This window comes from Strigops habroptila, chromosome 6, assembly GCF_004027225.2.
Source record: "Strigops habroptila isolate Jane chromosome 6, bStrHab1.2.pri, whole genome shotgun sequence".
NCBI classification, from domain to species: Eukaryota; Metazoa; Chordata; class Aves; order Psittaciformes; family Psittacidae; genus Strigops; species Strigops habroptila.
In genome coordinates, this window is record NC_044282.2 from 6,001,027 (window position 1) to 6,023,203 (window position 22,177).

Sequence of the window (22,177 nt, forward strand, 5' to 3'; positions counted from 1 at the left end):
GTGTTGTGAGAAATTCATGCCAATAACATATGTCTCTCTGCAGAAAAGTCTTGAGGCTTCATTTGTTCATAGTTTTCAAGAATTTTGGAAATAACTGTATTTGAAGTGTTATGGCCTATTTTTCTTGAGCTGTTCAAACTATCCTGAAATATTATAAGGATTAGAGTAGGTAAATACTAGGGACATAAAAAGAATAAAATAGAAACACAATAATATTTTCTGTATGTTTGTTAGTAGCACTAGAATACAGTAAGACAGTAGCTGTTTCATAATTAGACTTTTTCAGAGACAAATGCATGCTTTACTAATTCTTACCACTTTGAAGGTGCATAACATTGCACCGCCATTTGCTGTTAGCATTAAAGGGCCGGTTGCAACTGAAAACTAGAATACCTGCTGAAGTCAGTTACTTCAGGGCTTCACAGGAGTTAGATGTTTTTTCTTCAGGTGTATCTGATCAATGGTAGACTCCCCAAATAGTTTATAATATTTATTACCGTCTCTTTAATGCGCTTTCCTACTGTAAAGGTGTTTTTCTCCATGGCAATTTAGAGAAACATATGCCAAAGAGCCCTTTTGTAAAATACAAAGCACTCCTGAGGGGTGCTGTCTGGCAGCATGAATTTTGCAGCTAGCCTTTTTTAGTAATGTCAAAAATTCTGGAAAAGCATATTCAAGGCTCACTGTGGGGAAAAAAGGAATGATAAAAAAAGGCTTTTTCTTTTAATTGCATGATTGTGCTATCTTACTGCTAGATCTTTTTTCTGTTGTTTTTCTCTTTTGCGTAGGAGGTTGTTTTTACATTTTTACGGTGGATGTTCTGCGTGTCCAGCACAACCTTTGCAAAAGTAGAGTTGAACAATTTGAAACAATCCATAGAAAAGATAATCCATACTTCAGTGATCATTTCAGAGTCCCCTAAAAAATACAAAGCACTGACAAAAATCGCCAGGATTTGGTATTTTAGTGAGACTCTAGGAAGCAGCTTTCCTCATCTCTGTTTTTCTCTCTATCTATGTACTAGTGTACTACGCATTCTAAATTTTATGTAAGGAAGAGCTGGGGTGGCTTCTCAATTCAGAATTCCTCACAAATTGACAGCATCAAGCAGAGGCAGTAGAGTCTAAGTCTGGAAGCTGCTTTTACGTTAAAGACTTAATTAAACAGAGGACAGTAGAGATTAGCGACGTGCTGTGCTAATAATCTCTGGGATTCTCCTACCTCATCTCCTCAGATTTCATCTTCCTTTAGAAATCTGGTTTGTGAATTTTGCCATTTGAATATTCCACAGACACTACTCAAATACTTGCATAAAGACATTTTATTATGAACATAATGTATATATATAGATTTTTTTTTTCTTTTTTTAATCTGAGGTGCTTATATAAACAGATCCATATCAGCTGAATGACAGTTAGTTGGCAGGGCATGACAGCGGTTGAACACCCTTCAGCTCCAGAGCTTTGCTGAAGTTAATCTCTTGAGGTTTAGCAGTACCCTTGGTGAGCTTCAGAAATCGAATACATCCTTTAAAACGGATATTAGTGGTCAGCCCAAACTGGGTTACGCCATCTGAAGGAGAGAAAAAAAAAGGGCAAAAGGAATTATATTAGATTAAGTTGATACTTAAGTTTGTTCTTAGAAAGTTCTGCAGGAGAGTAGATATCCCCAGCAATATATTAATGTTTTACTTGTATATCTTCTTTATTAAAAAAATGACAAATATTATGAGTGAATGTGGTAAATGCTTATGTTAGTGATAACAATCCAATCTTCTTTCCTTTTTCTCTTCTAGCGTGATAGTGGCAGAATCTGAACACATTAAACTGCCATTGTAAACCATGTAACTTGGTAACATCACCTAGAGGAAATTAAGGAAAATGGCTAAATGGCAGCTTGCTTGCTACCTAAGAATGGTGCATACGTGCTAGTCTGATCATCTCCAAATTCTCAAGCTACTTATCCACAGAAGAGCAGAAAAAGAAAAAAAAAAAAGAAAAAAAAAAGGCTAAAAGGGATGCAATTCTCAGCCTTAACACTATGATAAAGCCAGTTCCTCAGTATGGAATTCAGATGTAGTTTAAGGCACGGTTTTGAGAGGGTTGGTTTGACTGGGAAGCTGGAAATATTTCTCTCAACTGACTGAAATGTATGGCCCAACTTGTTTCTCAGTGTTCTTCCAAGTGAAAAAGAGGTACGGGGATGCACTCTGATACAAGTCTGCGTGACTGATAAATAAGGGTTGCAGAAATAACTGAACACCTGTAGAAGACTGACTGGCCATAGCATTAGGCTGTTTTACAGAGGATGAGATAACTGAATCCATCTGTCACTCCTTGCACAAGGAAGAGTGATAGTAGGAGAAGAGTAATGGCTTTTATGGGTAGCCAGGAATTTATATTCTTTCCCATGTTCTGGTGGCAGAATGTTTTTCTGCACAGGAAATTCTCTACCAGCTAATTCTAGCTGATTTACAACTGTTTTGCACTATCTGTGCAGCCAGGAGAAGCCTCAAGAGGACTGGCAAATACAAATGCTTTCTAATTTAACAAAATGCTGTGATACTGTGTTTTAAATTTGTGATGAGGCTGTCTGGGTATTAGGGAATGTTAAAACAAACCTTGGATGAGCTAGACTAGACAGCAAGAGAAGTCTGAGGTGTTTAAATGTGCATGTAGGTTTATTAAAAAATTTCATAACTTTCCATGTGGCTAAAGTCAGGAATATCACTTCAACATGATCTAAGTGTAGGCTTGTTTTATACAGATTGCAGTGTTACATCCATTTGCTTCTCTTACTATGTTCCTCTTGACCTACAGTCCAGAACAAGATAGTACCTCCAGTGTTTCTTTAGTGCTAACTCCTATGTTAGAATCCTCTTAAGAAAAGGCTGCCACAAAGGTGTTTCCCTTCTGGCACAATGTTGTAAGTACTTATCAATAGTCACTGTAACTGAAGTAAAACTTTCATATCTCGGTATCAAGGACATTTTTGAAAATGTTCTGAAGCTTGAGAGAAGGCTTTCTGCTGCATCAGAAGTTAGAATGGGGGTAAAAACAACTTCTAGAAAATCATTTAGGAATTAACTCAAGAGGCCTCTTGCCATTGACCTGAGTATTCACTAGAGCAGACGCATACTGCAAGCATACTCAGCTTTTTTGTTTGCAAACAAGAGGTAAACTTCATTCTAAATGCAACAAAATTGGCACTTTGCAAACATCTTAACTGTGTTTTCAGAAAAGTAAACTGCTATTAGATAAGCTTACTGGTTGTCCTTGAACAGATAAATACAAGTGTCCATTATCAGCTTAGTGGAAGATGAAGTTAGTTACAGAACTCAGCCCAGTTCTGGATGGATCCTGTTCAACTACCTCTGCACGAAGCAAGTTCTTTTGAGGGCTTCCGAAATACCAACTAGCAAATTTGGTTTTTTTTTCCCCCCTTTAAAAACCACCAGACCATGAGCAAAGACATCAGTCAGGAAGAGATGGTGTCCTCTCACCTCTCTGTGCAAGCTCTTGTCCACATTCCTCAGTTCCTCAGGTTTTACAGCCTGTTTTACACACACAGTGATCTGGCCCCTCAAAGGCATATATGCATTCTTTAGGTAAATTTAAATTTGCCATTCATAAGTTGAATGTATATTTGCCAAATGCTGTTACTATTGAAACATAACTATTATGCTGTTACTAAACAGAAAGTTTTAAGAGAGAGGCTGTGTATGCATGCACCAGAGGCCAGAAAGTCTGCCTGCTCCTCTGTGACAGTGCCTGCATTTGAAACCAGTCAGGGGTAACTGTGAGAGTCTCTTGGTGCTGCAGAATTTCTTGATGCAAAATGCAGCTGGAAGCAGAAATGAGCATCCATGCCAACCAATATAAACTTGGGCAGTTTTACCCATCATCTTTAGCATACTAGTCCTAATTGCATTTAAGATGTTACCAAGGCAGTGTTGCTAAAGCATAAGTAAAGCATCATTTGTGTGTTAAACACTTACCAGGATATCCTCCAACAAAGACAGGGTCATTAGTGTCTGCTGAGGTTGAAGCCCTGTTTGGGCTGTTACTGTCCACTTGCCTGTCATCCACAGTCAGCTCTAAACGGTGTTTGATCTTGTTTGCAAGAACCTTGTGCCACTGCCCATCACATAAGCTGCCTGGTGCATCAGGCTCATAGATAGCAGAAAATCGGCCTGCACCATTGTCAACGTGAAACATCACCTGAAAGCATGACATGGAAGTCAGGTAGTTCTCAAAATAGTTCTACAGGGGTTTTTTTTGTTTGTTTGTTTTATTGAAAAGTCAAGATGCTGTGACTGCACACACTAAAGCTCTGATTTAATACCAGACTCTAGGTGATTGCTGTCTCTCTGGGACTCACCCCCCCCCAGGCTCTTTATAGTGATAGATTACTGACTGGGTTTCCAGACTGTGAAATGAAAGATATACACAAGAAACTAGTATTATTAATGACAAAGCCTTTTCTCAAAACTTTTCATGTTCTCACTAATTTAAGTAATGATGTTGCAGTTTTAGGAAAATCAAGTGTTACAGAATCCTTTAAAATATCTTTGTAAAAGTTTAAGAGCATCTTGATATATGGTAAGTGGCAAGTGCTGTGTAAAGGGAGAGCCCTGATATTGACTGAGACGTCTTGAGATTGGGTTAGCAAGATTGCATTTAAACTACCTGTGCTTTCTAAACCCAGTTCTCTATAAAGAGCCAAAAATGCTTTGCTACTCACTTTTCCGTCAACTAATTCGATGCCAAGCCCATCCATTTTCTGGCTGCTGACTCCTAGGAGAACACCGTTCAGTCGTGTTGTACGGAATTCAAATTCCACGAGCAGGTCTGTTCCCACTTTGTATGCACCAACTTGGAGAGAAAAGGGGGAAGCATAGTAACATGAAGAAAAGAATTTAATACATTATTCCTAATAATCACACAAAGTATGTTGCCAGCAATGCAAGGTAACTAAGTCAGCATTATTAATGCACTCCATTTCATGTGAAATGACATAAGTAACTGTTATGGTGGCTGTGCTTAGTGTGAGACCTTGCTAGAAAGTCATACAGTCTATCTCTAGGCAGGATAAATAAAAATGACTAACAAGAGTTTCAAGTATTGGTCTCTGCCTTCAGTTAACAGGAGGTAAGCAGTGCTGGAAGCCTTTGAAAGCAGCATCTCCTCTTTCTCTGTTCTTTGCCTATCAGCAGAATTCCTGTTCATTACCTGTTTTGGCAAAGCCTGTTCCATCAAAGTATGTTCCTTTCTGTGCAGTGACAAAGCATTTTCCAACACTGAAGCTGGAAGTTGGATTATCCAGGTCAACAGGTGCTTCTGTCATTTTAAAATTTCTGATGCAGCCATCGATGCTATAGGTGACCTGCAGTCAATATTTCAAACAGAATGTGTAACTGTGCAAAGCAAGCGGCACTGCTCAGAATAAAAGTATGACAGCCTAAAGTATGTCATCAAAAAGTACCTTTCCTCTGCTTCTCTGCTGGATTTATGTTGAATAAAACTTGAATTTTACATGGCTAATCCTTAATATCTGATTGTAATTGGAATCAAATCTCAGTCATACTGAGGATGAATTACATTGCTTTTCAGGGATGTGATCTGAGTCACATCTATTTTGCTTAATGGAGGGGACATAAAAATTCACGGCATAATGAAACATAGCAAACTACATCAGCAATGCAGGAACTTAATGGCATATACTTTACCTTTTTAATTGACTAGGTTATGGAGCTTGTGAGTAGATGAAGACACTGGATGTAGTTCCCTGGGCTGCTGGTAATTTTACTAGGGCTTCCCACTCACCCCTCTCCCCTCACTTTAATCACTTTAATGTGGGCTTACTGTTACATGGTAAGGCAGACCTAATGTAGGTACACAGCTACTAAAATGAACAAAGCCCCTAAGTAAAGGTTGCTGACTATACATAGTTCTTCTTATAATAACCGTATATAGATCTGGTGAGCACAGCGAGAGGGACAGCTCTGTTGGCCAGAGAGGCAGGTGGAGGCACGGGGTGTGCTCAGGCATATGGAGGCTCTCATGCAGGGAACCTCCAGTTTGGCTTCTTCACTGGGAGCACTTTACTATGACTCCAAGCAGCTGGTGTAAGGAAGTGAGATCCTGCCTGGGGCAGGAGCGAGGGGCTGCCCAGGCCCTGGGTGTGATTAATACAATGTCCCAGTGGGACCTCTGGAAGCCACTGGCATCTCCCCCAGAGCTCTCCCTCTCTTTTCTCTCTGAGGTGTGCAGAAACTGCATTTTAGTTCTCAGCTTCAGAGAAAAGCTTTGATATTTGACTTAAGAGTGAGGAAAATTTATCTCTTATCTCATGGGAGAGAGGAAAATGACAAACGTACTCTGAGGAAGAAAAGTAAGACATATTCATAAGCAATGCAGTAGGAAGGAGGAAAATAAAAATCGATGTATAAAATACAGCATAGATATTTGTACAAATACAGAAAGGAGAAAGGCAGGCCTGGAGAGGGAAGTCTTGGCTCTGCGCACTACCTCCTCTAACAATATCCTGACTAGTAATTTGAAAGAACTTCCAAAGAATTTCTTTCCTTGTAAATCAAAGCTGAGCGTATTGTGGAATTATATAGCTTATTACTGCTTAATACACCTGTACATTCTCACAAGAACTTGAGCAATATCAGCGAATAAATTCAGATCTGAGCTGAGCAATGCATTCTGTCAGATTCTTCATAGACCTCTTTCTAATTTCTGAGATGAAAGCCATCTTCAGATCAGCAAGTTTTGTTATTAAAAAAAAAAAAATGCCACAAAAGAACATAAATTTTGCCATTTTCACTGTGAGAATAAATGGGTGAAATGCAGGATTTGTAAACAACTAAGTAACATTCTCTAACTTCAGAATTTTACTTTCCCTATGGAAAAGCAAATCTGGTTATACTTTAGCATGGGAACAGACAATATAACCTCCTTTGCTGAAAGCAGATTTTTGGGTGCTTAAAATATGACATCTGCTGCAGCCAGACAAGTAGATATCGGTCTTCTGCACTGAATAGGAAGCCAGCCTACCTACGGTTACCTGTTAGATTAGTATCCTAAACGGCTGATGTATGTTTCGAAGAAAACCCTAAGTAAGATAACACATCCTTTCAACTTACTTTACTTTAGAGCCTTTACATGAAGCCTATAACATTCTAATAATACATCATGTGGTGTATTTTACTGAAAATGACTGAAAGGCAAGCAGTGTTTTTTACTTTCTGTGAATGACATTTGAAGTCACAGCTTCATTTAAATCCCAAAGCACATAAGACTGTCAGGATCTGACATGACTGTTATTGCCAGATTGAGCCATTTATCTGCATGGGTTCCCTCCATTACTTCTGACAAGGAGCAATAGGTAAGGGTTTAGTATTACCTTTCTCCTTAGATTAGGATTTGTAAATTGCAGATGTATTTCAAAGAGCATAATTTGATAATATTAAGAATTATATTTTGTGGGTAGTTAATTGCTTTTTGGTTTTCAGTGCCTCAGATCTGGTTGGTAAATCCAAATGATCACTAGATTTGCCTGAATTTGGTCTTTCAGCACAATCCATAATCTGCTGAGAAATACGATCTTAGAGGTCAGTTTTCTTTATGAAATATGACTGTCAGATTTAGAGTGCTTACTCTTCCCCTTCATTCCACATTCACAAGTTATTATAGGGACTTATTTAAGCAGGATCTAGGGATTCCTTTTCTGTATTTATTTTCTCTGCCTGAACTGGTGGACTCTTACCTGTCTATAGACTAGTATTTGCCATTCCATCTTACTACAGTGGTATTTGCTCATATGTAGTTTCTTTGAGAGTCTGGTTTGTTTCCTTACCATGATTTGTACTCCTCTTTACCAGTTCCATATAACCACCTGGAATGAGCCTAGACGTAACTGCTACTGACATTCCAGGTTTGGGGTTTTTTTTAACAAATCGTGCTACAGTATATGCCTAATCTGGTGTTTGCTATAATTCACTCAAGTTTTGGCTTCTGCTTTGAAAGACCCCTCTACTCAGAGAGAAAAATAATGCAGGGAAGAGGTTTTTCTCCGATTCTGATACTGGCATATCTTGGGGTGTGGGAGGGCAGCAGGAAAGTGAGATGACTGACATGGAGTTGCACAGACAGATGCAGTAAACTGCCTCGGTGAGGAAATACAGTGTTCCTAGTTAATTCTACAAAGTTTATGCCAAAATTATATTCACCTCTCTAGGCTCTCTGTTTGCCAGGGTAATTTCTGTGTCAGAATGGAATCTGGGCATTTAGACTAAAACAGTGATCAATTGATATATGCACATTTGATTTGGAAACACACAACAGAGTTTTCATGGCCTTACTTCAAAATACATTCTCTCCTAGTTTAGTAATAACAACACAAAACAAATTACTACAGTAAGCAGCACTACTACTGGGGACTTTGTCCAGGGTAATTTTGGCTTTCGTTGCTTCTCTTAGGAGATGCTTTCACTGCTTTTTAGCATTTATTGCTTGATGAATTACAGCCAAGAGAAAGGGGAAGTAGTGTTCAGGACCTTATATTCTAGCTGTGATCCAAGTGGATACAAATGTGTGTATCTTTCTACTTTTCCGTAACAGCAACCAACTCTACTGTTTCTAGTTCTTTGCATTAAATGGATTTTGAGTTGGATCCTTACACTGAAAGAATGTAGTGTACCTCAAGTAAGGTCCATTTAACCATATTCTTGAGCAGTCTGAGAGAGAAGCAAAACAAAAAGCTGGGAAGACATTGGTACCAATCATAGAATCATAGAATAGTTAGGGTTGGAAAGGACCTTAAGATCATCTAGTTCCAACCCCCCTGCCATGGGGAGGGACACCTTGCCCTAAACCACGTGGTCCAAGGCTCTGTCCAACCTGGCCTTGAACACTGGCAGGGATGGAGCATCCACAACCTCCCTGGGCAACCCATTCCAGTGCCTCACCACCCTCACTGTAAAGAACTTCGTCCTTATATCTAATCTAAACTTCCCCTGTTTAAGTTTGAAGCCATTACCCCCTGTCCTACCACTACAGTCCCTAATGAAGAATCCCTCCCCAGCATCCTTATAGGCCCCCTTCAGATACTGGAAGGCTGCTATGAGGTCTCAAGACATACTTAAGGAGTATAAGATAACTTTACCAAACTTGCTTACCGGACCGATTCTTCTAGTTGTGTAGTTAATGGGCAGTCCTCCAACATATAGCATTCCTACAACATCCAATATATCAGCCTTCTTGGGGCTAACAGTCCTGTTGGAAATATCATCTACTATAAGGTTTCCTTCTTGCTTCATTCGAACTACTTTTATCTAAAAAGACACACAAATGCAATAGAATTACGGATAGTTTTCTGAAAATAAGGAATTTCCAGATTGTAACTAGCCTTACAGTCCAAAACGTGTAACATAGGAGAAAGTAGTAGGAGTGGTTACAGAAATACCGTCTCAGCAACTATGGTTAATGTTCATGGAACAGAGCTCCTGCACAAGGTTTTGTGCAAACATATACTAATTATACCTGGGTCAGGAGGCATCATGACTGTAATTTATTAGAACTAAGGAAAGGACTTGGGGTTCCTTTAAAAAGCTTCGTAGGCATGGCACAATACTGTTTTTCCTGGAACCTGACAGCAATTTTAAGTACTGGGAATAGTAAATACTGAATATTAATGGCACCAGTTGCAAATCTTCATTGCAGCACCTGTTTGCAGACAATATTGAATTTATGATTCCACTAGTTTGGATGTCCCTCAGATCATAGTTCATGCTAGAGTAAATACAATACCAGCTATGTTCTGTTGGTGTTACGGCTTATGTTCAGACAAATAGGCTGTGAATTGCATGGAGGAAGTGCAGTTACTGAAGAGTTGAGGAAATTCTAACCCCAACAACTGCAGTCCAATGTCTTTCCAAAAGTTTATACTGAAATCTCTACAAATCAGTATAATAATGGTTCTGTGTAAAAAAAATGGATAAACGTAAAATGCAACATATATGTTAGCAGATTTCTAAACAGCACAGTACTTAGCTCACTAGATTAGCAAAGAGAGACAAACAGCATTTGTCTTTGGCTTTTCTTTGATATGGCTGCTTCTGCTTCAGAGAGGGAGAGCATCTGTCATGCAACTGGAATGACTGACCACTGATAAAGGGTGGCCTGAAGGTGAGGGACGGAACTTGGTGTTTACAGAGAACTGTATGTTTGAGATGGACAATTAAACCTCGGGCAGAAGGAGGATTTGGAGAGTGTGACAGGAACTGGGAAATACTCTTATGGAGGATCTAAAGAGATAGATAGCAGCAGCATGATGTGGCTTCTGTAGGCCTGACGGAAACATTTTTAACCTAAGCCATTTCAAATGGAGGAAAGATTGTCACTAAAAGGATTATTTTCAGGAGAAGCTCCTACTTTCTTAAAACAAAGACCGTGGTCTTCTCTTAAAGAAGTTGCCTTTTTCCACTCTCCCAAAATGGACTTCCTTATGCTTTTTGGGAGCTGTGACTTTGGATGTTGTCTCCATTGTCTCCTACAAAAATGGCATCTACAAGGGTCCCTTTCTCACTGAGTGCCAAGCTGCATTACCAAAGAGCACGGTGTTCCCACGGGAAATATATGCTCCAGTTAGTTCTCTCAGAATATAGAGAAAACAGCTAAACGAGCAAAATACATCTCTTCTGTATTTATACAGAGTCTAGCAGAAAGGGGCCCTGGTCTTCTGCGAGTGCTCCTAGGCATTATATAAACCAGATAAATAATGACTACAACTTTGTTTTTTTCCCCTCCTGAAATACCTTGGTATAGAGCATTTGCTATCATTAAAAGGTTCATGAATAAAAATCCAGCAAAAATAAAATTCCTGCAGAACAGGGTGGGAATGAAGCAGAGGGACTAAGGATGACTGCAAAGGGGGTTTCATAACGGAAGATACAATGAGATTTTTTTTCTCATTTGGTGATGGTGATGTGGATGGTGACTTTCCAAATATCTGTCCAAAATGTAATGATGTCTCTTATAGTATATAACTTGAATACAGAGTTCCATGTTTTCTTTTCTACTTTGTCTTAATTGGTGCCTTCAAGCATGTTACCTAATGAATACACTTGTGTCTGTTCTTGGCTCAGTAACTACTAAACTTCATGGTTGGGATATTATTCCTTCCCTTCCCATCCAAATACCACAGGCATTGCATATAAATGCTTCTGCTCATAAAGTCACAGAAGGGGCTGCCAAATACATCCAGGAACATCATATTTATTCCCTAATGAATGGAATTAATAATGCAGGGAAGATTTATTTAAATGTTACTTCTTTTTTCTTTATTCTTAGCATTATGGCTGAACAATAATACTAAGATTATTATACCTTGTGCCACTGCCCATCATTTATTTTGTTGGAAATCATTGTGTTGGTGTCTCCACTCCCCAGGTCATAGCTGAAGTAAGGCAGTCCATTCTTGATCTGAACTGTAGCAAAATCAGCATGGTTGATACGGGCCATGTAAAACAGCAAGCCAGAATCAGCTGTTGTTCGGACTTCAAATTCAATTGTAAGTCTGGAAATCAAACAGTCACAAAGGAAAAGATATTCAGAGTCAGACAGCAGGCAGATTTATCTGCTTTGTTTTTTTGTGTTCCTCTAAAGTTTACAGTTAGCGGCTCATTTTACTTGTCCATCAGAGTTTAAGAAAAATAATTTGGTTATACATGAACTGCATTTCACACACATCTGATCCGTGATGTGAATGTTCATTAGTTCCTTTGCTGTGGACATACAGAAGTGCAAACTTGGCATAGAATTTCAAGATACAATTCTCAGCTGCAGCTGTAGTTGCTAGAAAATCCCAGCGCTTCTAAAATTCCAGCGGCGTTATCCATCATTCACACACATAATGCTCACAAAGATGAGCGAGCTATAGTGACAGCTGGCAAATGTTGAGTTTCTAATGAATTATATTGCCTGAAGACAGGTTGCAGAACTTTTAAAGATGCAGAGAGAGAGTTTACAATCAGCGTATAAAACACTTATTCTGATTTCTCCCAACAGAAAATGGGGGTGTGTCTGAGGAGGTCTGCTGACCCCTTGGACAGAAGGGTAATGATGAAAATACAGCAAAGAACCTGTTAAGAAATGATTTAAATTATCCAGATGCTAAGTTTATACTGGCTGCACATGACTAACCTAGGCCAAGCTGAGCTGCAAAGTTAGTGTCTGAAAGTAGTTGATAATAGAAATGTGAAAAATCATTGCATGAAAATGATCAGGCCAGTATTCTTATTTGAAAAGAAGATAATCAAGGACTCTAGGATTACATACTTATTTTCATTATATTCCTAGTTTTCTAAAATTAGCATACGTGAAAATATGCAGTACAGCATCTTTATAGCTAAAAATAAGTGTGAGGCTGATGGACTTGTAAACTATAAGGCAGCAAAAATGCTTAGTGGAATGGCATGGCACATTTGTTAATGATCATGTGTCTTCAGAGCAAAAATGAACAATTAGTAAGTTATAGCTTCACAAATCCTTTGACACAGCTGTATTTTTATAAGTAGCTCTTGGAATTCCTTTGCGTATCAACATATATATGCATATATTGCTGTACTTTGTGAGGGCAAAGTCATTTTGCCTGTTTACTGTGCAAGCTCGGCCTAATTACCAGAGGAAAGGGGAATAAGGTTTGCTTATTGCAAGAAATTATCAAGTTACTGAACCAAGAAACATTCTTGTGAAAAAGCAACTATGAACTCAGTTGCATGACCTGGTTCCATTCTTCTGTTTGTTTTTCTGCAGATCAGTCTGGGATTTGTGTATGCCTAATCCTTTACAAAGAGGTAAACTGTTTTTGTGAGAGCTACTTAGGTGGGCATTTCATTGTCTAGATTTTACACTTTAATTAAGCAGTTTTTAATGAAATTAATTAGAGGATGTGATCTTTTTCAGATTATGCCCATAATTTTGGGAGATGCTCTTGAGAATATCAGGGGGGGCATTTTATTTGTATATTATTCCATCAAAACTCATTGCTGAAATAAACAATATACCTGTTTTTCACTTTGGTGTCATCAAATGCAACTGCAATGTGGCTGTTCCTTGAAAGACCAAATTGCTTGCCACCTTCCAAAATGTCTGGTTCTGTGTCAGCAGCACAGGAATCCTGCAAAATAGACAGCAATCATACAAATTTCATATTTGGTATCTATCTCAGCTGTGCATGTGCTGGAAGTCTTCCAGCTGCTCGGGACTGAGAATATTCCAGCTTGTCTAGACACTGGCCCTGCAGTTTTCCAGTGTGTTGATGTCTCATCGAACTAAACCACAGCAAAAGTCAGCTAAAGTTATAAACCAGTATGACAGGAACTTGGTGTAAAAGCAGAGCTCATTAAGCTGGCTGTAAAAGGAAATAAAAGTAATATATGAACATTGCTGCTTTCATGTCACCAGTGGACATTTACAAGAGTCTTAAGTGATTTCCAGGCAGCTCAGTGTACTCTTAGATCACATAAATGCATTTTACACAGTAGGATGCCCTCTTACAGAAATGAAGCAAGACTTAAGTTTTAAAGGGATGCTTTGCTGTTGACTTGAAATCTAGTCACCTTAAAAATAATGAGTTAAAAGTAGTTTCAGATCTTGCACCTGTCAATGAGTCCTCCATTTCACTTCTTTATATTGTTTTACAGCTGTCTTTGTTTAATGTGCTGTTTCCCCTGGTGCTGTTGAAAGACCCCACAAACAATAAAGGAAGCCGAATAACTGATAGAAGTAACAACTGTTAAACTCCTATAGCTGTCTAATGTAGACACATTACCCAGGGGGTAAAGAAAGAAACCCCTCTCTGTCTGTTCCCCTTCTATTAAAGTGGTGCAACAATGGAAGGTAAAATACCTTCTGCCCAGTATAATTTTCCCTCTTTAATTTCACCAGGTCTTTTAATCTCTGGCCCTAAAGCTCTTGTATAGGGGTGCCTGGGGCGATGCGAGACCATGGTAATTACTAGCTCCTACTCATGTCTAGTTTTGCCTCCCACTGAGAGTATTGTGAAGAAACTACTTAAAGGATCTATCACAATACAATATCAAGACAATACCACTGGGAAAAAAAAACAAACTTTGATAGCTGCAAGCTCTGTTTTTAAGCACTGTGGCTGATATCATTTTGGATTGGCAACAGTCTCTTATTTGAGCCTTGACTCAGCAGAGATGTGCAAAGCACAAGGTGCAGTGCATTGCTGACAAAGAGCTCTTTCTGTGAAACATTTCGAAAATGTCGTGAGTGACTCATAAGGCAGTGAAATTTCTTTCCCCCTCCCTCAGTTTTTCAGTACTGTTAGTGTTAGGTTTTTTGCTTTTACACATCACAAAAATCTTCACAACACTATAGAGCACATCTAAAAATCAGTTTTCTACAGCGAATGCTCTGATTTGATATGACAGAGAACACCATGCATTACAACACCAATGTGCAACAAAGGAAAAAAAAAAACACAGGGAAAATTCAGCAGGACCAAACAAAGTTATGAATGTGTGATAGCAGTCTTCCAGTGATCATCAGATAGGAAAAAAAATATCATATTCTTATAATTCTGGGTAAAGTTTCTAATTATTTTAAGCTTTACAGGTTTATCTAAAAGTTTAACAACTATGTTAATAATAATACTATGCATATAATGCTTTCGATAGCATTTGGGCTGGCTAAAATTTTAAGATAGGTACTAGCTACTGTTACTGGAACAACAGGAAAGAATTGGAAAATAACACACTTTTCTGTGGCACACTTTCACATATTACATAGTAAAAGGATATATTCTGACAGTAAATGCAATCCTAGGCTAGTATATGTTAGTAGAGGGTCTGGTGTTGACGCTTAAAGCAGCTCCCCAGCATCAGCAAACACTGCAGTTTTATTTTATCCCAGCAGGAGGACTATAAGGAAGGACAAGGAGAGGGTGAGTGCGCCAAACACACAGTGAACAATGGGAATCATAGCAAGCATACTATACATACGGATTATACATACTGATAAATACTGATCAATAATAGTGATTGTTCATTAGGTTGATGTTGAAATGTCAGTAAAAGGAAAAAAAAAATAAAAAGGGCATACTTAAATAACTTCCAGGTTTTATTCACATCCTTCACAGACTATGAACTAAGCATGGATCATCAGTCTATATTAACATATGCCAGGTTTGGGGTTTTCTTAGTAATGGCTTTAAGGTGTCTTGGGTTTAAACCTGGCTGCTTAATAACTACCTGAGATGCTCAAGACTGAACTCTTCAGCTGCACTTTATTTCAGTCTTGTCAGATGTCAAGGACTGGACTGGTAAATCAAGAAGCTAGGTGTGTATCACAGTGGAAATGAAGAACAGAAAAGCCCACTGGTGGACTGCCACACATTCTACAAACAATGCTGTATTAGCAATGAAAAAGAAAGTAATTCAGGGAAAAGGGAAGCAGCAGTGAAGCAGTCCCCACAGTTCACTGAACAGTGTTAGTAAAACAATGAAGTAATGCATGGAGAAATAGTGAAAGGTACCGTCATGGAGTCAAACGGAGAAGTAAAGCTGGCGCTCTTCATTTCAGTGGCAAGCGAATCCTGAGAAGCAGTGAATAACATGAGGCAGAAGCAGCAGTTACCCAAGGTTGAGAAACATCTGGCATCCACAGCAAGCAGCAGCAGCAGACTGGTGACCACTGTATTTCCCAACTGTCTTACTTTTATATCTTGTCTTGCCTTTAGTAGAGGATAGGTTGGGGTTTGCTTTTCTTTTTTTTTTTCTTTTGGGATTAAACTCCCCTCCCCTTTTACATGCAGATGGATATTAGAGATAAAAAAGGTCCTAACAGGGCTTAAGTAGAACAGATACCTTATTTAAGCCTAAAATGTAAAAATAATTTTTTTCTGCAGTATATTTTCCATATACAATCCTTCTTCACTGAACTTTTGTATAATGAACTGTCATATGAGTTCTAGCTCATTATTAGACTGTAGTTTCCTATTGTGTTACAAGAGTCCCCAGAAAAATACTTTGGAGAACTTACTTAGATGAACATAAAAGCTATCCAAAAGCTTGCCTTATTTAAAATACTTTCAAGTCATCAGAATACTAAAATGGTTTCATTTTTTCCAAGAGAGAAAGTGAAGTAATGGTGTTTTGTTTAGATTTTTGTTTTGAACTCCTGTTTCAAGTTATCATGGCTCTAGATATGTGATATACAAAACTCGCCTAGTTACAATGGGACTAGTTTCTGATATTAATGAGTAGATCCACTCCTCTCAATTTTATATTTAAGAGTCTTAGTGTGCACTTGCACTCTCATGTGCTTCTGCACTATTTTATTTTGTTAATAATGTTTGATCAAGGGATACTATGACTGCACGACAGTGAGCATTAAACTGGATAACCCTTTTTACCTTGTTGTTGCTTGGTTCCTTCTCTTTCTATGGTACTCTTTACTATATTTGCTTACTCTCAGAAAGATGCATGGGGCCCTCGTGGTACAACTACTCCACCTTGTGGGAATGAGTCAAAAATGCTGCCCTAGAGCATCAAAAGGCTGGTAACTCGGGGGTTCAGGGCAGGGTAATAACTAAGGTGGAGCTTGTATATCTTAAATCCCAGGCTCCCATTTTGAGGTACAGAGATGGCTGCATGTGCTGTGGAGACTTCAGGAGTGCCTGACAAGTCCTTCTAATTAAAGCTGTGCCATATGTACCTGGCCAATGAAGGTGGCCATGAATATCAAATATAAAATTAACGACTTAGGAGTTTTGGCCTACTTTTTGCACCTTTTATTTTTGTAGGAAAACATTATTAAAAATCCTACCTATGTCCAAGGAAAATCAGATATGAATTCTGAAAATGAGTCAGGTTAACAGGGAGTGACTGCAGCAATGAATTCAGGTTCCTCTGTCTCAAACTGACTCACTGAAAATCACATCCTCCTTTTCTTTTTCTTTTCTCTTTCCTTTCCTTTCCTCTATTCTTTTTTTTTTTTTTGTCTTCATGCAATTAATTGATAGTCTTATCCTCTGCGTCACACTGAAAAATTCAGTACAAACAAACACAGTGTTCTGAGTAATGCTGTGTCAATGAGGAGGTGTGAAATGGGAATGAAGATTAAACCTGACCCATCGTGGGAGCACCTCTCAGAATGGTTAAAAGATCTTATGAAGCCAATCTAGAAGAAACTGTCAAAATTACTGACTCTTTTATATTTTATATATACAATAAAATAACGCATATATATATTTAAAAGCAAGTTAGATACTCTGGTTGTTAACTTCCCAAAGCTTATTATGGTAGTGTCAATTCTGGTAGCGTAAATAGACTCTTACCTGGGAAGTGGGCAGTCTTTTTGTATTGTTTGGAAATCTCACCCATACTGAACTATACCCAGCTGTCCTGGTTTCAGCTGGAATAGAACTACTTTTCTTGCTAGTAGCTGGTGCAGTGCTGTGCTTTGGCTTTAGTCTGAGAATAATGCTGCTAACACACTGATGGTTTAGTTGTTGCTAAGGAGCACTTACCCTGATCAAAGACTTTTCAGTCTCTCATGCTCTGCCAGTGAGGAGGAGCAAGAGAAGCCATGAGGGAGCAGAGACAGGACACCTGACCCAAACTAGCCAAAGGGGTCTTCCACGCCACAGCATGTCATGCTCATCTATAAACTGGAGGCAGTTTGCTGGGAGCCACTGATCGCTGCTCAAGTATGGGCTAGGCATAGGTTAGCAGGTGGTGAGCAATTGTAATGGGCATCACTTGTGTTCCCTGAATTTTACTCCTCCTTCTCTCTTTTTCCTATTATTATCATCATCATTTCTATTATTATAATATTTTACTTCATTTCAATTATTAAACTGTTCATATCTCAACCTGCAGGTTTTACCCTTTTCCAGTTCTCCTCCCTATCCCACCAGGGTGGGGAGGAGTGACCGAGCAGCTACGTGGTACTTAGTTATCGGCTGGGGTTAAACCATGACACCTGCGTAAATCTGCAGGTTGTATGCATCTCTAATAAAATGCAAAAGTTTCCCCCCCCAAGAGTATCATCCAGTGTATATATTTTTCAATTTAATATTCAGATATCTAAATATATCTTTTCTGGACAGTAAAATGTTGCATCAACTTGTAAAACTGCTATACTTGCGATAGAAGTTTCTTCTTAAATTTTGTTGTATAAGGCTGCTTGCTGATATCTAGCTGTTTAAGATTTCTGGCAACAACAGCTGAACAAAATTTGGCAGTGACTGGGATTTCAGTCCCTAAGTTCGTAAGTCTCCTGACTAAAGTTATATCAGTGGAGGAATTGCCCTATCAAACAGACCTGTCTGGTTTACCTGTTTCTTCATCCTGTCAGTGACATGGCTGTTATCCTGTGCTTTGGAGAACAGCACAAGAAATATCATAATGGCTTGGATTTCCCATAGGAAGATTTCCCTTCCAACTCTGACCAGGTATTGCTTGGCTTACATCTTGAAGTGCAAGGGTTTAGGACTAAGCATGAAAGCCAAAGGTAATTCTACTGCTATATCGTTCTTTAAATTACTGTTATAATCCAAGCAAATGACACCAACCATTTTTCCATTATCTACAGATTTTACTGACCTGCAACAAGGTGTTCCTTTTACAATATCATGCTAAATTATTACTATTTTTGTGGCAAATTACTTGTTTGTTCTTGATGGCCAGCTTTTCAATTTTGCCTGGAAAAAGAAACTTTTCAGAATTTACCTGAGTGATCTACACTTACAAATGCTGCAGATAGAGATGGTGGTGGAGGAGGAAGGGAAGCAGGAGTCGTCCTGGGTCTTTCTTTCTCCCCATTAGAGTCTGGTTCAGGTTGGATCAGGACTGTTGTGTGGATTGGTTTATCTTCATCCTCAGGTGTCCTAACCTCTGGTTCTAGAGAGGGACATCGGCCAATATCTGCATTTTCAAAGGACACGGGTTGAGCAAAGTCCATGGGGCTGAGAACATACAAAGAAATTGATGTCTGTTAGTTTTTCTGCCTTTTTACCACTTCTTACACTATTTTATAAAAAAATAGCTGTATGTTGCAGTGTAATTCCACTTCATAGGACACAAGAGCCAGGACTGATCCTATCTATTTTAGGTACAGAGGTGGGACACTTAAATTAGAGGTGATAGTCACCATGGACTTTCCTTCTTACAGTCAGTGCAGAGAGACAGGCATCCTCTTTGGCAAGCTTTACCAGCCTAGGTAGGCTGAATCACGTTGCTGAGAAGTTCTTCTCTGATGTACACTGATGGGGTGAGGGCGATGAGATCCTCATTTAGGTACTTCGGTTATTGGAAAGAATTAGATGGGAACTTTCTATAGAGGTTTTACTTTATTCACCATTTCCTTTTGTTTTACTTAAATGTTCTTTCCAGATTACTGCAGCATGCACTTTCCACAAAGCAAATTGATTGCTATGGTGGTTCTCAGACAGAATTTGTATACTCTTGGAGATTAACCTTACTTAAAATGAAGTGTTACAGTACACCATAAGTTCCTATCATTGAGGCAAGTCTTACTGCAGTGTTACTGTTGAATTTCTCTAACTTATGGATAAGTACCGAGGTGTTGGCTTGTCTGCAAAACATTTCATTAATTGCATAGCCTATGAAGAGTATATTGTAGGCAAAAAAAAACAAACGAAGAGCATATTAAGAAAACAGATATTCTAGGATTTGCTGCTAGTATGATTCCTTGCAACAATGCTGTTTCTTTTAGCAGCCAGGGTAGTTAACCAGACCTCATTAACTGGACATTTATTGGCATGAGTGAGACTTACGTGGCATTAATGACAAGATTCCATATACAGCCCTCGAATGGTGGTATGTTTCTGAGCAGTGCAGTCTGAAACTGAGAAGAAGTACCCCCCACAAAGAGTTTCCTGACAGAGATGGGCTGGTCTGTTGGCAGTCTCTGAGTCTGGCCTTTGTCTTCATCTACTTGAACAGTGAACATCCTGTGAAAAAAGATTTGAAAGCAAAGAAATATGTATTTTACTTTGGTTATTGTTGGTGTTGAAATCACCACTTTGCAGGCCCCATTTACTCCTACTCCAGCTATAACACTCAGCAACCCAAATTATGTAGTTAGCAGCTCACATTAAATGCATATTAACCACCAGAAGGTTTTCAGCTACTGCTATGCTTCCTTAGTAGCTCTCTGACAGAGCTTGGCAAACGTGCTGCAGAGAGGTGATAGTGTCAGTCACTGGTTGAATAGGAAGAAGTGGTTTGTAGTGTGGCAACACTGACATGGTAAGGGCCATGCCTGCAGTACTGTGTGCTCAGCAGGACGGGAACAGAATGAGGCCACATTTTGTTTGGGCTCCCTATTTCCTGGTTTTACAAGTTATTATCTTCTTGCTGGGGGACCAACACTGCTACAGACTGCTCTGATTGCAGAATCAACCACAGATACATGCAGTACACTTTTTAAAAGACTGGTAGCTTTTTTCTGGGGGAGACAGCAGAGTAGGAAAATTGCTGATAGTTCACCATGTACTGATACAAGTGCTATAATTCATTCTCATAGGTGATGCACATGCTACAAGTTAAAAGACAAAGCAGTCTCATGGAAGATACTGTTAAGGTTGAACAGAGGAAGATAGAAGCATCTGAAGCACACCACCACTGGCTGACCATGCCAAGTCAAGGAATGGAAAAAAGAGCAAAGAGGAAAGGGGTAAATATGGTGAAGGGCAGTATTCTGGTAAAAGGAAGAATGCAGATGTGAGAAAAAAAGCTGAATGCTCTTGCCTGTCAAAGCTATAAGATGCAGATGTTGGGGGTTTCTACCACATTTATAAAGAAACATGGTAAAAGGGAGAGAAAGTGAAAAACTAGTTTGCTGAGCCGTACCATACACTGTATACCGAGAGAGAAGTGTAATGTAAAGGCTGTGGAATTGCAAGACAGTGGATTATTTTGATGGGCAACATATAACAAGGTATAGCAAAGAGAGTGAAAAGTTTAACTGCTGGGACAATTTACCATTGATAAAATAGAAAATCTCCAGCTTCTGCACAAATCCAGCTCAAGGTGAGCTGAGTTGCAAAGCATGGATAAGAACTTTAGTATTTTTGAAGGTGAATGTGAAATGCTAGTTGGCATCATTTCTTCATGTTGGTAGACTATCTTTAATAGTATTTATCAACGAGAGAAACAGGGCCACAAAAAAACACCTCTATGCATCTCTGATAAACTCTGATATTATTTATGAAGTGCAGTTTTTGTTTCAAATGTGTTAGAGTCATGGTAAATATCAGGACCTAATGATTCAAGCATCTTTAACTACAATTAGTTATCTGAACACAAGTTGGGTATCTGAAAGTAAATAGCTTGATTTTTCGGAGTTACTGAGCATCCTTATGACATATCTGAAATAATCAGTGTCTGGCAAATAACCTCACTTTTTTCAACTGCAAAATTATATTGAACACCAATATTCTTCTTTTACAATAATTAAAAATGTTAGCAACTGAATATTGAAAATGTTTATTGAAAAGAGGCTGGTTTTCATATGTAAAATGCTTGACTTTGTTATTTTTACAAGTCATAGATGGAACTGGATAGTGACTTAAACACATGAATTAGATAATTGTTGTACTACATGCAGATTGCTCTGTTTCCTCATAGTTTTGGATGGATTCATTCAGTCTAGGAAGCTGAGAGTAAGAAAGTGATTAATTTTTCAAAGGCTTGGAGGAACCGGGTATTAAAAGTCTCAAGGATTTCCTCCAGACCCTTCAGCAGTAGAAACGGAGAGAGATTTCTCTCGGGACAGTTCAGAGCAACAGAGTGATTTAGGTTCTGTTAAGAGTCACAGAGAGGACTTCACTGCCTTCAGAGGAAGTGTAGGGAAATTGCACTGCAAGACTTGAGTTATCCTTTGTGCTGCTGCATGTTAGCCGTGGCTACTGATTGTCAATATTTTTCATCAGCATACAGTATTTCATCTCATCTTTAGCCATTACTATAGTAAACATTTTGGCTCCAAGCAGAACCATACAATGATGTGCATTAGTCTTCAACAGTATCCTATAATTACCTTGGAAGAGAAAGCAAACACTTCATAATTATATGGACAATTATCTCTCTGAAGAGCTTTCGAATGGTGTTTCT

The 22,177-nt window shown here is 38.8% G+C and overlaps 1 protein-coding gene across 1 annotated transcript in view; it reads right to left on the bottom strand.

Annotated features, from left to right (window-relative positions):
• Nucleotides 1–1,303: 1,303 nt before the first annotated feature.
• LAMA2 (laminin subunit alpha 2) overlaps nt 1,304–22,177 on the bottom strand; it is a 369,886-nt gene continuing 349,012 nt past the window's right edge. The window contains 9 exon segments of the mRNA XM_030489189.1: nt 1,304–1,572; nt 3,998–4,220; nt 4,744–4,874; nt 5,232–5,385; nt 9,188–9,343; nt 11,397–11,586; nt 13,076–13,188; nt 18,789–19,005; nt 19,837–20,013. Of these exon segments, the coding sequence (XP_030345049.1) occupies nt 1,415–1,572; nt 3,998–4,220; nt 4,744–4,874; nt 5,232–5,385; nt 9,188–9,343; nt 11,397–11,586; nt 13,076–13,188; nt 18,789–19,005; nt 19,837–20,013 (1,519 nt within the window). The 3' untranslated portion in view covers nt 1,304–1,414.